Genomic DNA, 14,326 nt, shown 5'->3' on the forward strand with positions numbered 1-14,326 from the left:
CCTACTTCTGCGGCCTCTCATTGGCCCGACCTGGAGCTCCAGGCCCCTGCTGGGGGCGGCCGCCTGACCCCCTGCAGACCGTGCGCCTGTAGGTCTTGATTCCGTCTCGCTGATGTTTGTGCGTCTGTCTGTCCTAGGCCGGCCTTGACGCCTCCGCCCTGCCAGGCCCGACGCCAGCCTTCCCTCCCCACGCCGCTCGGGCTTCGGAGTCGCCAGCCCGGAGCGCGGGGACTTGGCTTCCGTGGGCCCCGAGGCTGGCGTACAGTGTGATTTTAGGCAAGTCTTGCCTTCGGCACCTCAGTTTCCCTGTCTGGAGACGGGATAGAGGTGGGGTGCTGGGAAGTAAATTTAATGAGCTGAATGTTCCCTTTAGCCCTAGCTGTCTCATCCTGGGGTTTTGTGACTTTTGAGCAAGGGGGGCACGTGGGAGAGAGTCCTCAAAGCAGCTCTCACATGTCACTGCTCTCCACAGGCCTTGGCCATGAACTCTGGTGGAGGGAGGCAAGAAGCAGCAGAACACAGGGGGAGAAGGGCTTCCAGGCCCCGAGAACAGGTGTGTGCCTCCCGTATCTGGCCCCAATGGTGGGAAGGTAGGGGAGAAGGGCTCTGAGCCCTGGCTTCCTGGGAAATGCAGGTAGAGTGGGGTGGTCCTACTGATGGGGACATGCTCTTCCCAGACACCACAGAGACTCGTCTCCCTCTTCAACAGGTCACTCAGGGTTCAGGGTGCAGCAGGGCAAGGTTACTGTGGGACTGAGGGCCAGCCCTGGGCTTTTTCAGGACCCAGATGTGCGACTGTCCAAGGCTCTATCCTATGCCCTGCGCCACGGGGCCCTGAAGCTGGGGCTTCCCATGGGGGCAGGTAAGTGAGGATGTTGAAGGCCTGGGCAGGGAGGAGTGGCTGGGCCCGTGGAGCATTGTGAGCCTGTGACTCCCCTCCCCCGTGTCTCCCCAACACTACCTTTAGGGAAGGCACAGCAGGGCAAATCCTCCCCATGTCCTCAGAACCCAAATCAAGTCTGGGCTAACTGGGAGAGGAGCCCCGTCTGGGCCAGGCTGGTTGATGCCCCCTCCAGCCAAGTGGCCCAATAAACAGTTTTCCCAAGACTGGACACTGGGAGGTGTTGGGACCGTGGGCCAGATACTGGATTAATCATTTTATCTTCATGACTAGCCTCCATGAGGCAGGTTCATGTCCCCATATAAGTCGAACAAACTGAGGTCCAGAAAGAGAGACTTTCCCAAGGTCACACATCCTAGGACAGATGAGGCCCATGATACCCTTGTGACCTAGCCCAGCACAGTCGGTCCCTGAGCATGTGCCTGCCCGCAGATGGCTTTGTGCCCCTGGGTGCTGTCCTGCAGTTGCCCCAGTTCCGCAGTTTCTCAGCTGAAGATGTGCAGCGTGTGGTGAACACCAATGAGAAGCAGCGATTCGCCCTGCAGCCCGGGGACCCCAGCACTGGCCCTCTCATCCGGGCCAATCAGGGCCACTCCTTGCAGGTGTGTGGCCTTGGGGCAGGTGGGAGTGCCAGGTGAGCCTCCTGTCCGGAGGGTGGATGGATTTCTCTGCTGCCCATTCACCTCCTCCCAGGTACCCGAGTTGGAACTGATGGCCCTGGATGTGCCACAGGCCCTGCCCGCCGTGTTGGTCCATGGCACATTCTGGAAGCACTGGCCATCCATCCTTCTCAAGGGCCTGTCCTGCCAGGGAAGGACACACATCCACCTGGCCCCAGGACTACCTGGGGATCCCGGTGTCATCAGTGGTCAGTGCCTTACACCCACCCCCACCCCAACCTAGCAATTCCCACCCACTCTGTCCTCTCAGATCCCTCTCCAAGGGTCACAGCTTCCATTGTCCAAGGCCACCCCATGCCCTGCATGCAGCAGCAATCCCCCAGTGAGCCTAGGACACCAGACTGTTGGAGGTACCCCAGGCCCCAGTGCTGGTTGTCTTTGCAGGCATGAGGCTGAATTGCCAAGTGGCTGTGTTCATTGACGGACCCAAGGCCCTTGCAGGTGAGTCTGGACGAATAGGGACCACCCTAAGCCTTCAGGAAGGGCCTGCATCACATCCCTGCCTCTCATTTTCAGATGGAATCCCCTTTTTCTGCTCTGCCAATGGGGTGATCCTGACTCCAGGGAATGCTGATGGCTTCCTGCCTCCCAAGTACTTCAAGAAGGCCTTGCAGCTACGTCCTACCCGTGAGGACCTGCCCTCCCCCTCCCCCCAATTTGTTGTGCTTGAAGCCTGTGTCCTTTGGCCCTCACCTCTATTCCCAGCCCCCAGCCTCCTGGCCCAGCCCCAGGCTGACTTCAGTCTCCTTCTCTAATCAATTCTTATTTCTATCTCAGGAAAAACCCTCTCCCTGGCTGGTGTTGAAGAGACAGAGTGTGGCAGTGGCTCCAAGCACGGTCCCAGAGGAAGAGGGATGGTCCAGCAATAAAATATTTATAAAAAAAGAACTAATAAAAAAACAAAAACAGAAATGAAGCTCCAGTTTGAAACCACGGATCATGATACCCATAGCTACATCTGATCTTCTTTGTGGGCTCAGGAGTTTCAGACAGATTGGGAGCCTTGGTCTTGGCCCCTTGGTGGTGGCCGTCTCCAGCCCAGTGAGGCCCCTGGGCTGCACAAATCCAGTGACAGCGGGTGAGCGTGTCCAGCTCAGTGCACGTCTGGAGGGGGCGTGTGGGCAGTGAGTCCCAGTGGGTGCGCGGGTGGCTGTGGCAGGAGGTGAACAGGGCGGGGGCAGGGGGGCGACCCTCAGAAGGCCTCGTGGCCCCCGGTGAGCTGCAGGAAGAGGTCCTCATCCAGCTCCTCCCCGCGGGACCGCTCCCGCGTGGACAGGAATATGTAGCCGCCGATGTACTCGTGTACAATGCGGCAGCTGGCAGACACACAGGAGAAGGCCACGTTGATGTGCTCGTCGAACTCGATGGCCACCTGCAGGGCGGGGCCGACAGAGGGGCTGGAAAGGGTGGCAGCAGGGGGCAGCCCCCACTCTGCCCTGGCTGGGCCTGGCCCCACCCCTGCCCCGCCCCGTCTCAGTCCCGACGGGCACTGGCTCCGCCCCCGCCCCGCCCCTTCTCAGCCCTGGCTGACACTGGCCCCGCCCATCCGGCCCCGCCCTGGCCCCACCTGCCGGATGTCCCAGTTGACATTCCACTGGCGCATGTTGCTGAAGCGCCAGGTCTTGACCACGTCGCCCACAGCTAGGTCGATGCGGATCAGTCGGTTGTTGGCGATGCCCAGAATCTCGTCCTTCCTGCTGCCCTTGAACCTGCTCCGGAGCGGGGGGCGGGGGTGTTGAGCCGGGGCCCCACCTTGCCTGGCCATGGAGGCCAGCTCAGTGGAGCCGGGCAGAGCTGCGTTCGTTGCTAGACTCTGCTGCTTCCCAGCCCGTGAGGCCCTGAGCCAGTGATTAGGGTTCCCTGGGCCTCGCTGGAGGTCTTTATCCGGCAATGGGGGTTAATTGATGTAATCATTGTAGCAGCATTTCACAGCATCAGGCCATTAGCCCATGCGTTTAAATAAACTGTTTGCTTGGGGGTTGGGGATACAGTTGCCATCATCTGTTGCTTCACTAGCCCTTTGGGATTGGGAAACCTGGACAATAGGGGGCCACGTCCTGTAACAGTGCCCAGCTTAGCCCTGTCCCGCAGGGAAGCGGTTACGGGTAGAACCACATCCCCCAAAAGGAAATGTTGAAGTCGTACTCTCCACTACCTTGGAATGTGACCTTATTTGGGAATAGGGTCATTACAGCTGGAATTAAGCAAATTAAAATGAGGTCATACTGGAGTAGGGTGCACCCGAATCCCATACGACCAGTGTCCTTATAAGAAGAGGAACTTTGGACATAGACAGACAAAGGAGAGAACACCATGGGTTGTGGGCAAACTACCTCCAGAAGCTACAACAGGCATGGAACGGATTCTTGCCTGTAAACTTCAGAGCGAGCACGGCCCTGCCAACACCTGAATTTCGGACTTCCGGCCTCCAGCACCGTGAGACAATAAATTTCTCTTGTTTTAACCCACCCTCTTTGGCACCTTGCTATAGCCAGCAGCCTTAGGACACTAGAAACAAGCTAAGTGAGGCCCAGAGAAGGAACTGTCCAAGCAGAGCTGGGACCGGAGCTGGTCCCCTGCTTTCCTGGCCTAAGCTCCGTCTCCTGGGTCTGCTGCAGGGGCAGCGGTCCTCGGCCGGGTCTGCCCCCGGAGAGCAGGGGAAGGGAGGGCATGGAGACTGCCTGCCCAGGACCCACTCTTGGGATGGGGGTCCCGAAGCAGGCCCAGGTGGCAGGTGAAGGCAGAGAGCACTTTTGATAGGCTGGGGCTGGGGTGGCGACCGTACCGGACCACGACGTAGGAGATGCCAAAGTCAGGCAGGGACTGCCAGGCCTGGATGAAGCGCAGCTGGGCCTCGCACAGAGAGAGCTGGGCCACGTTCTGGTGAGCTTCCAGGATGCGCGGGGTGAGCTGCAGGACCACAGTGTGAGGGCTCTTGCCTACCCCGGGTCCCCAAGACACCCTGCCTGCCCCTAGTCAGGAGGCAGGATGCTGCACCTGGGGAAGGGGCAGTGCCTACCGCGTGGGCCACCAACGGGCAGTCTGTCCCCACTCGGCACGTGTGAGCAGGGCCAGGCCCGAGGAGGGCAATGGCCCGGGGACCAGGCCTCTCTGGGACTTGCGTGAGCGGGTGAGAATGTGACAGACTGTCTGCCCTGGACCGCGTCACACAGGCTCAGGGACACCCGGAAGCAAAGAAGCCAGCACCGGATTGGCCCAAGCAGACCCAGAGGTGGCCAGGCAATCGCTCTGGTCGTTGCCACCCCGACCCCAGGCACTCCCACCCTGTCTGGCACCTGCTTGGCCTTGAACTTGCGCTGGAAGCGGGGGGCCACGAGGCCGTAGGGGTTCAGGCCCTCGGTGGAGGTGTCGGGGCCCTGGGGGTGGCTGCCCGAGCCCCCGCCGCCCGCCCGCTGCAGGCTGAGGAAGGCCAGGATGGCCTGCACCTCGCTGGAGTAGCTGCTGTCCGCCATGGTGCGGCCCTTGGAGGCCAGTCGGCAGCCGGCCATCCAGCGGGCGTACTGCTGCTCCTGGGGGGCGGGGAGAGGGGCGGGGCTAGCCAAGCTCCGGCTCAGAGCCCAGCCCCCGCCTTACCCACTGTGCTGGTTGGAAAGGATGTATGTCCCCTAGAAAAGCCATGTTTTAATCTAAATCCCATTTCGTAAAGGCAGCATAATCCCTATTCAATACTGTATGTTTGAATCTGTAATCAGATCATCTCCCTGGAGATGTGATTTAATCAAGAGTGGTTGTTAAACTGGATTAGGTGACGACATGTCTCCCCCCATTTAGGTCGGTTTTTGATGAGTTTCTGGAGTCCTATCAAAGAGGAAACATTTTGGAAATGAGAGATTCAGAGAGAGCAGAGCAGAACGACATAGCCACGAGAAGCAGAGTCCACCAGCCAGCGACCTTTGGAGATGAAGAAGGAAAACACCTCCCAGGGAGTCATGAAACAGGAAGCCAGGAGAAGAAGCTAGCAGATGACGCCATGTTCGCCATGTGCCCTTCCAGCCCAGAGAGAAACCCTGACTGTGTTCGCCATGTACATTTCCACTTGAGAGAGAAACCCTGAACTTCATCGGCCTTCTTGAACCAAGGTATGTTTCCCTGGATGCCTTTGATTAGACATTTCTATAACTTGTTGTAATTGGGACATTTTCTCGGCCTTAGAACTGTAAACTAGCAACTTATTAAATTCCCCCTTCAAAAGTCATTCCGTTCCTGGTATATTGCATTCCGGCAGCTAGCAAACTAGAACACCCAGCCAGCCCCCCACCCCCACCCCCAGTCTACCCGACTAGATCCCACCCCCTGCCCCCCACCCTCACTCACATCCTGGCACCGCAGGTAGATCTCACTCATGCCTTCAGGTGAGGGCACCAGAAGTTTGATGCAGAACTTCTGGCCTGAGATGTTGACATCTGGGACTACTTCACAGCCTGGAGGGAGAAATCGGGGTGGCGGGAGCCCTGGCTGAGAAGCCCCTGTGTGACTGCCAAGCCCTGCGCAGTCGCCTCGGGACACAGAGCATCTTCCCTGGTCCCCACGGGGAAACTGGGTGAGTGCATTTACCTGCACGGCCCGAGAGAGCCAGCGGGGGGGACCCCTGCCAGCCCCCACCTGGGCCTTGCCCTCACTCACCCTTGAGGTTGAGCTGCTGAATGGGGTCCCCGGGGGCCTCGTCCTGGCTTTTGTAGTAGGACAGCGTGGTCTCCTTGAACACCACCCAGTGCTGGCGGTAACCCTTCAGGGTCAGCTTTCGGGGCCTGGGGCCGAGGTGGGAGGTTGGTGGGGGGCCGCCTCCCTCCCCCTCTCCCCAGCCTGGGTGCCCCCGGCAGGGCTACCTGCTCTGGGCCCGAACTCACCGGAAGATTCGGAGATGGTCCTTGAGCTCCGGGATGGTGGTGAGGCTGTCCTGTGGCAGGGAGGGTGTCAGAGGCCCCCCCCCTCCCCGCGGCCCCCTGGGGCTTGACCCCGACTCCCACCCCCGGCCTGAGCCCCTGCTCACCAGCACGTCCGTGGGGGCCGACCCCTCCAGCTTCACCTCCAGGTTGCTCAGAGCTGCATCCAGGTCGTCCAGCCCCGGGTCTGTGCTCACCAGCTCGCCCACCTCCCCGCTCTGCGACAGCTTGTTGATGTGGTACTGGGTGGGGGCACACGGCCAGAGAGGCCGGAGTCGGCCACCCGTTTGCCCAGTGGGGGCCCCTAAGCGAGGCTTCCCCGGAGACACCGTCCCTGCCCAGGGCCTACCCCACGGCCCGCCGCCCGGGGCCCCCAGGCCAGTGGGACACCTGCAGGGCCGCGAACACCATCATCTCCTCCTCGGTGCAGTCCATCTCCTCCAGGAGCAGGTCCCACCGAGCCTGCTCATACAGCTGGGTCAGCCGCACGGGGTCCGTCTGCAGTGGCGGGAGGGGGCCGCTCGGTCAGACGCCAGCTGCCCCGGGCACCCAGGGCAAGCAGCCCTGCCCTCCTTGCTGGCAAGCTTGGGGGCAGCTGACCCCAGCCCCAGCCTTACAGCCTGCCAGCGCCCCTAGCCCCAGCCTTACAGCCTGCCAGCCCCCCCAGCCCCAACCTTACAGCCTGCCAGTCCCCCCAGCCCCAGCCTTACAGCCTGCCAGTCCCCCCAGCCCCAGCCTTACAGCCTTCCAGCCCCACCAGCCCCAGCCTTACGGCCTTACAGCCTTCCAGCCCCCCCAGCCCCAGCCTTACAGCCTTACAGCACCCCCAGACGAAGCCTTACAGCCTGCCGGTACCCCCAACCCCAGCCTTACAGCATGCCAGCACCTCCAACCCCAGCCTTATAGCCTGTCAATGCCCACCCCACCACACACACCTTCTATGGTGACACTTCACTCATTCCCCAGGCCAGGGCATCCTGAATTTGATGGTGATGAAAGAGAATGGAACCAGATGGTGAGGGCTATACTATATAGGGAATCAGTCAGGGAAGGCTTCTCTGAGGAGGTGACATGTTAGCAGGAGCTGAGACAGGAAGGATGGCAATGGGCCACCAGTGGGAAGAGTGACAGGAAGAGCATTCTGGAAAGCAGGAGCAGGGAGTGCAAAGGCCCAAAGGGGATCTCAGTTACCCACAGAACAACCCCAGGCTCCCTCTGAAACCCAACCAAAATTGATAGCAAAGACATAAAAAAAAAAAAGGGAAATACAAAATGACAAAGAAGAGAGGGAGCTACAGCATCTGAGAGCTGGCAATACAATTTTGAAAGATGGAAAGCAAACACATGGATGGGAACTGAGTTACAAGACAGAGAGAGCTGGAATCCCCAGCCTTTCTTCCTCCTCTCTTCCCTAGTAAAGGTACGAACGAGCAGACAGAAAGCAAACATCAAAAAGAACGAAGTTTCAAACAAAGCCATCCAGGTCACACAGCAGACCCCTGGGCAGACTCTGGACTCGCCTCCTGGCACGGAGGGGGCAAGGAAGGGTGAGATGGAGCTAGGAGAACTGGTAGGAAGTCCAAAAAAGGAGCTGGTTTCTCTGCCAGTCCCTGCAGCCCAGTGGCAGCCAGCTGGCATCTGGCAGAAACTCAGAGATTTATTCCCCAGAGATTGTGCGCCACAGGGCGTCTGCACGTGGTACCCCAGGAACATAATTATAAAGTTCTAGTAATTAAGACTGGGTGGCAAGGTGAGATACCCTGACCAAGGGCACCAAAGAGAGTCAGGGAGAGACTCCCACACGCATGCTTACCAGATTTAGGACAAAGGGGATGCTGCAGCTCAGTGGGGGAAGGATGCTCTTTTTAATAAATGGCTCTGGGTCAACTGGATACCATATGTAAAAAAAGAAAGTATTTGGACCCTACCCCATGCTACATACCAATATCCATTCCAGATGGATTGCAGATCTAAATATGAAAGTTAAAACAATGAAGACTTCAGTGGAAAACATAGGACTACATCTTGGTGATCGTGGAGTAGGAAAAAGTTCTTAGAACACAAAAAGTGTTTACTCATTAAAGAAGCAATTCTAAATTGCATTATATTAATGTTAAGAATTTCCATTTATTAAAAGAAACCATTAAAAGAATGAAAAGACAAAGCACATAGTAGGAAAATATCGTCACAATAATTTTTTCTGAGTCAACACACATAAGGAACTCCTGCAAATAAATAAGGAAAAGACAAACAACTCCATGTAAAAATTGGCGAGAGACTTGAACAGAAACTTTACGAGAGGATATTCAAATGGCGAATAACCACACAGAAAAGGGGCTTAACTTCATTAGTCACCAGGGAAATGTCAATTAAAATCATATAAATAGCAGATCAGTGGTTGTGGGATAGGGAATGACTGCAAATGGGTCCTAAATAACTCCCGAGAGCCATGGCAATGTTCTAAAATTGGCTTGTGGTGAGGGCTGCACAATTGTGTAACTTTTTAAAAAATCATCAAGCCAAACCCTTACAATGAGTAATTTTTATGATACGTAAATTATAAATCCGTAACGCTGTTAGGGGGGAAACACAGGAGATCGCATTGCACACCTCCAGAATAAAAACGAGAAACAAGCAAGGCCCAGTGTTGGTGAAGTTATGAAACAAATGCAATTCTCCTACACTGCTGATGGGTGTAGAAATTGATACAACTACTTTGGAAGGCTCTTTAGCAGTTATCTACTTAAGCTAAACTAATGTCTACCCTATAACCCAGCAGTGGCACTTCTGGGTATATGCTCTATGGAAACGTACGTGTATATTCGCCAAAAAGCATATACTAAAACAGTTCTGCATCTCTATTCAAAATAGTCTTGATCTGGAAATTGCGCCATGCTCATCGGCAGGAGAATGGATAAATTAATTGTGGCATATTGATATCATGAAATGCTACACGGCAATGAGAAAGAATAAACAACTATAGACAACCACATGGGTGAATCTTACAATGCTGAGTGAAAGAAGGCAGACACTAAAAAACATACAGACTGCATGATTCCATTTCTGTAATTTTTTAAACACAGGCAAAACTAATCTATGATATTAGAAGTAAGTGGTAACCCCTGTAGGAAGTATTGCTTCCTCAGGCTATTAAATTCTGGTGCTTGAGGTTACATGTGTGCATTTTTCTAAAAATGTGTCACACGCACACACAAAAAACTTTAAAAAGAAACATTCTAAAAGCAAGAGCTCTTAGAAACTAAAAGTAGTTACAGAAATGACAAATTCAGTAGATATTTTGGAAGATACGTCAAAGAACTCTCCAGAAAAGAAAACTAAAAGAGTCAAAAAATAGGAAAGAAAAGATAATATGTTTAATTTTTTCTTTGAAGGCTCGATTCAGGAAATTTAACATCTACTAAGTAGAGTTTCAGAAAAAAAGGGACAGTGAAATGGAAGGGAGGAAATTATTAAAGGGAATATATAGGTCATTTTTTCTGCAGAACTGAGGGACCCAGTTTTCTGATTTGAAAGGACCAGCAAGTGCCCAGATCAATGAATGAAAAAAGATCCATACTAGGACATATTATTAAGAGATGTAGGAACACCACAGGATATGGAGACTGTCCTAAAAGTTTTTGTTACCTTCCCCATCCCACTCCCAATTTATAAAAAGGGTTCATATGTGAAAGGATTGGAAATGAAAAGAGTATCAGATTTAACTGCAATACTGGAAGCTAGGAGATAATGGAAATGTGGCTTGAAAATTTTGAGGAAAATGTTTCCAACCTAGAATTCTATATTTAGTCAAACCTTCACGTGAGCGAAGATAGAATAGTGATCTTTTCAGACATGCAGGCTTTCAAAACATTTATGTCTCATGCACCCTTTTAAAATAGGTTATTTAAAATATGTGCTCCATCAACATGAGAGAGTCTGTCAAGAAAGAGGAACACAAGAGATCCAAGAAGCCAGAAGTCCAATGTAGGAATTCCCAGGAAAACGGTGAAGGGAAGTTCAAGGACATCAGTCTCGCAGAGGTCTAAAGTGCCACCACTCCACGTTTCCACGAAGGAGACAACGCTAATGGAAAGCCTGATGCAACTGACCATTTTGAAAGGAGTTTTGTGGTTGGGTTGCAAAATTGGAGGTTACTGGATTAAGGGACATCCCTGCCTGAACATTGTGAAAAACCCCAATGACAAATCATAGCTTAAATATGGAAGATGGACAATTAATAGAAAAATACATAAATTAAAATACAGCAACTATGAATTTCAAAACAAAAAAAAATTGACCCAGAAAGGAAATGTAATCACCGGACATTCTGTGGCTTAGGTAAGAACATACTGACATGTGTTACTATTTACAGCTATAATCATGTTGTTTTAACCAAAACTATACCCAAATCTTTCGGAAAGATGCAAGGAAATGTGTATGTTGCAAAGGAGGGAGAGGCAGTGTGAGGCAGCTAACACTTCATCTTTTATGCCAAGTCAATAGACAATGTCTGAAATGGAAACAGTCAAGAAATACAAATATAATCATGTCATATAGAATTAAACACTAAAATAAACAGCTAAACAGTTAAAATCTGTAGGCTCCAGGGATTACAAATTTGACTTGAAGTGAGGCAGGGAACTGCTTTCTAAATTATTATTATAAGAAACTGCTAGGACTATTTAACTCTTTAAACCATCACATGTTACCAACAATAAAAATTAATAATAATGAAAAAAAAAGCATAAAGACCAAATGGTTCCTAGACACTGGACCGCACAGCACCCAGGCTAGTGATCCCTGAGAGAAGGGAAACAAGTACGGTGAATCCTAAGATTGTCCCAGTTTACTTCCTAGAGCGAGTTTCCAGGGTGCAGGGCAGGGAGGAGGAATCCAAACAGAATCCAGTCTGTTCTCTGAGTTGAGGAGATGGAATTGAGAATTCAGGAAGTCCGAGACAGCTAGAATTATAGGGTAGACAGCTGGAGAGGAGAGAGCTGCTCAGAAAGTTCTGGACATCTGCAGAACTTTCCTCTTGAGTCAAGCTGAGTTCTGATCAGTGCATGCACGTGGGGAAACCACTAAAGCTGGGGAAATAAAACACTGGAAAGGTGCAGGTGCAACAATTACCAGAACCCACACAAGGTGGGAAGCAGTTCACATTCCTAACAGTCAGAAAAGAGAAATCTCATAATACATGGGGCATTAGATAGGCCACTTAGTATCATATTGCGTCAATAGTGGGGAAAATTAGCTCTCAATTAAAGGCCTAACAAAGGTTAAAAACAGGTATTGGAAGTATCTTCACTGCAGTCCAAAACAAAGTTTAAAACTATTTATAGGACCACAAAAAAAACCCAGCCCCAAGAATCTACAATTTGTAATATCTGGCTGGCATCAAATAAAAAATTTCCAGGCATGAAAAAGAGCAGAAAATACATTATCTCTGTAATGAGTAGATAAATCAATCTACAGAAATAGACTCAGAAGTGGCATAGGTGATAGAATTTTTAGCTGAAAACACTAAAATTAGTTATTATAAATATATCAGTACATTCAAGATGGTAGAGAAAAGCACGAGCATGGTAAAAGAGATATGGAAAATATTTTTAAAAGTCAACACTTAACTTCTAGAGATGAGTTAAATGGCAGATTAGACATGGCAGGAAAAAAGATCGGTAAACTTGAATATATAACAACGGAAAACGTCCAAAATGAAATACATTAAGAAATAAGACCAAAAATAAAAATGAACGGCACATCAGTGGGTTGTGAGACTGCAAGGCCATAAGACAAAGAAGCCATAAATTCCTACATAAAGCAAAAATAAAAGCAAAAAACCTCCGTAGGAGCATTATAAAGCACGTGCACATTTCTAAGCATGAAAGCCATCCATACGAAAACTAGCCCTGCCACACATCAGTAACTTAAAAGAGACATATTTGCAATCTTGCAAATCCTGACTTGGCCCTGTACCCTCTTTGTTGTTACCCTGTATAACCCTCTGTGATCCTTGGGCGGGGCCGAGCGCCACTCTAAACATCCTGCAGCCGCCCAGGACCAGCCTTCCGGTCTGTAAGTTCCCTAATAAATGGTTATTTATTACTACTATACGGAGTGGACTCCTTTGTTTTTTTCATCTTCAGTGTCCATCGAAGTTTGATGGAACCTATTCTGTGGGTTCACAGCCAGACACAGACAGTTTTATGGAGTCTAATATGCATATACTTGGTGACCCAGGAAAGCAGAAAAATATTTGAAGAAATATTTTCTAAATTTGATGAAACGATATACTTGCAGATCCAAGAAGCTCAGCAGACTCCACACATAAAAAACCTGCAACAAACTATACTCGGCATGTAATAATCAAAATGCTTAAAATCAGCGCTACAAAGAAAATCTTAAAGGCAACTAAAAAAAAAAAAAAAGACACATTATATAAAAATGGCAGCAGGCATCTCACTGGAAATAATGCAAACCAGAAGGCTGGCAAGCAACATCGTTTCAGCACCGAAAGGAAAAAAATGTCAATCTAGGATCCTATATTCGGTGAAAATATTTTTCAAAATCAAACACAAAACAGAGACATCTACAGACATTCAAAAGCTGGAAGAATTCATCACAAGAAAGAAAGAGTAGAAGATGGAAATCTGGATCAACACACAAGAAGGAAGGGCACAGTATCTCTATTATTTCTTACTCCTGTCTCTAAGTCGACAATCACTCAAAATTAAAAGTTTCATTAAAATAGGATTATCTTGGATGGGATCTAAGAATGGAGGAGAAAATGTTCAAAAGGACACTACTGGGACATAAGAAAAAATTGGAATATAGTACATCAGCTTTATATCAGTGTGAAATTTCTTGAATTTGAGAATTGCACTTAACGGTGATTATACAAGCCAATACTCTTATTCATAGGAAACGTTCATGTGTGTGTTATGTGTTCAAGGAGTATGATGTAGGCAATCTGTTCTCAAATGTTCAGAAAATGGATGAAGACAGATAGAGAGATGTTAGATAGATAGATACAATGATATGGCAAAGGGGGCAGACTCTTAAAATTGGATATTGGGGAGTGGGGAGCATATTGGAGTTCTCCAAATGGGGTTTGTATTATTTTTGCAACTCTCCTGTAAATTTGAAATTATTACTGGCTGGTTAAAGTACTCAAGAGAAATGGAAACGTGTATCCCAGAAAAACTGGTGCACGAGTGTTCTTAGCATTATTCATAATAGCCCAAAAGTGAAAAAAAAAAAGGACAAAAACAAATGCCCTCCCACTGATGATTGTGTCATGTCTATACAATGGAATATTATTTAGCAATCCAAAAGAAATGAAGTACTAATACCTGCTATAACATGTATGAAGCTCAAAACCATACTAAGGGAAAGAAGCCAGTCATAAAAGACCATATATGGTATGATTCTTTTTATATGAAATGTGCGGAATAGGCAAATCTATAGAGACAAGAAAATAGATGAGTGGTTGCCTGCGACTGGGGAGTTTGAGGGGAATGGAGAGAAACTGCTAATGGGTACAAGGTTTCTTTTCGAGGTGGTGAAACTGTTCTAAAATTGATAGTGGTGACGGTTGTACAACTGTGCATATACTAAAAGCCAATGAATTGGATCCTTTAAATGGGGGAATTGTATGGTTTGTGAATTATGTCTCAATAGAGCTGTCATAAAAATAATAATAGTGCATCATGGGGTTTCTGGCATGGGGAGAAGCCAAGCGCCTGATGACAAGAGCAGAGGCTGGGGAGGTGGAAAGGAAGTATGCTGTGGCGAGGTCTTTACATGAGATGTGAAATGACATCGTATCACATGACAATAAT

General features: G+C 50.1%; 2 protein-coding genes and 1 long non-coding RNA gene across 7 annotated transcripts in view; 2 read left to right on the plus strand and 1 right to left on the minus strand.

The window, feature by feature from the left end:
- On the plus strand, positions 1 to 2,493 carry TRPT1 (tRNA phosphotransferase 1). Of its 3 annotated transcripts, none has more exons than XM_077115882.1 (8): positions 1 to 88; positions 473 to 553; positions 781 to 862; positions 1,334 to 1,503; positions 1,595 to 1,769; positions 1,966 to 2,022; positions 2,098 to 2,208; positions 2,359 to 2,493. In XM_077115882.1, exons 2-8 carry the CDS (start codon positions 482 to 484, stop codon positions 2,448 to 2,450), a joined length of 759 nt encoding a protein of 252 aa, XP_076971997.1. In that variant the 5' UTR covers positions 1 to 88; positions 473 to 481; the 3' UTR covers positions 2,451 to 2,493. The 3 variants fall into 3 exon arrangements, with proteins under 3 accessions (XP_076971997.1, XP_076971996.1, XP_076971998.1); XM_077115881.1 differs by having other exon boundaries at positions 23 to 276; XM_077115883.1 differs by having other exon boundaries at positions 23 to 276; positions 1,634 to 1,769.
- The window catches only part of FERMT3 (FERM domain containing kindlin 3), an 18,548-nt gene continuing 6,656 nt past the window's right edge, over positions 2,435 to 14,326 (minus strand). Inside the window, exons 7-15 of the mRNA XM_077115877.1 lie at positions 6,876 to 6,983; positions 6,593 to 6,727; positions 6,450 to 6,499; positions 6,226 to 6,350; positions 5,917 to 6,023; positions 4,878 to 5,111; positions 4,367 to 4,491; positions 3,149 to 3,290; positions 2,435 to 2,953 (exon numbers count right to left, since the gene is read on the minus strand). Of these exons, the coding sequence (XP_076971992.1) occupies positions 2,774 to 2,953; positions 3,149 to 3,290; positions 4,367 to 4,491; positions 4,878 to 5,111; positions 5,917 to 6,023; positions 6,226 to 6,350; positions 6,450 to 6,499; positions 6,593 to 6,727; positions 6,876 to 6,983 (1,206 nt within the window). The 3' untranslated portion in view covers positions 2,435 to 2,773. The remainder of the gene's footprint in view (positions 2,954 to 3,148; positions 3,291 to 4,366; positions 4,492 to 4,877; positions 5,112 to 5,916; positions 6,024 to 6,225; positions 6,351 to 6,449; positions 6,500 to 6,592; positions 6,728 to 6,875; positions 6,984 to 14,326) is intronic.
- The window catches only part of LOC143646675 (uncharacterized), a 19,300-nt gene continuing 8,728 nt past the window's right edge, over positions 3,755 to 14,326 (plus strand). The window contains exons 1-3 of one of the 3 annotated variants that reach the window (XR_013157575.1): positions 3,778 to 4,017; positions 5,374 to 5,681; positions 10,385 to 12,938. This is a non-coding gene — a long non-coding RNA (uncharacterized LOC143646675). Of the gene's footprint in view, positions 4,018 to 5,373; positions 5,682 to 10,384; positions 12,939 to 14,326 lie in introns of those variants that run through there. The other 2 variants (XR_013157574.1, XR_013157573.1) reach the window with 2 other exon arrangements.

Source organism: Tamandua tetradactyla, chromosome 9 (assembly GCF_023851605.1).
Source record: "Tamandua tetradactyla isolate mTamTet1 chromosome 9, mTamTet1.pri, whole genome shotgun sequence".
In the NCBI taxonomy this organism is placed as follows: domain Eukaryota; kingdom Metazoa; phylum Chordata; class Mammalia; order Pilosa; family Myrmecophagidae; genus Tamandua; species Tamandua tetradactyla.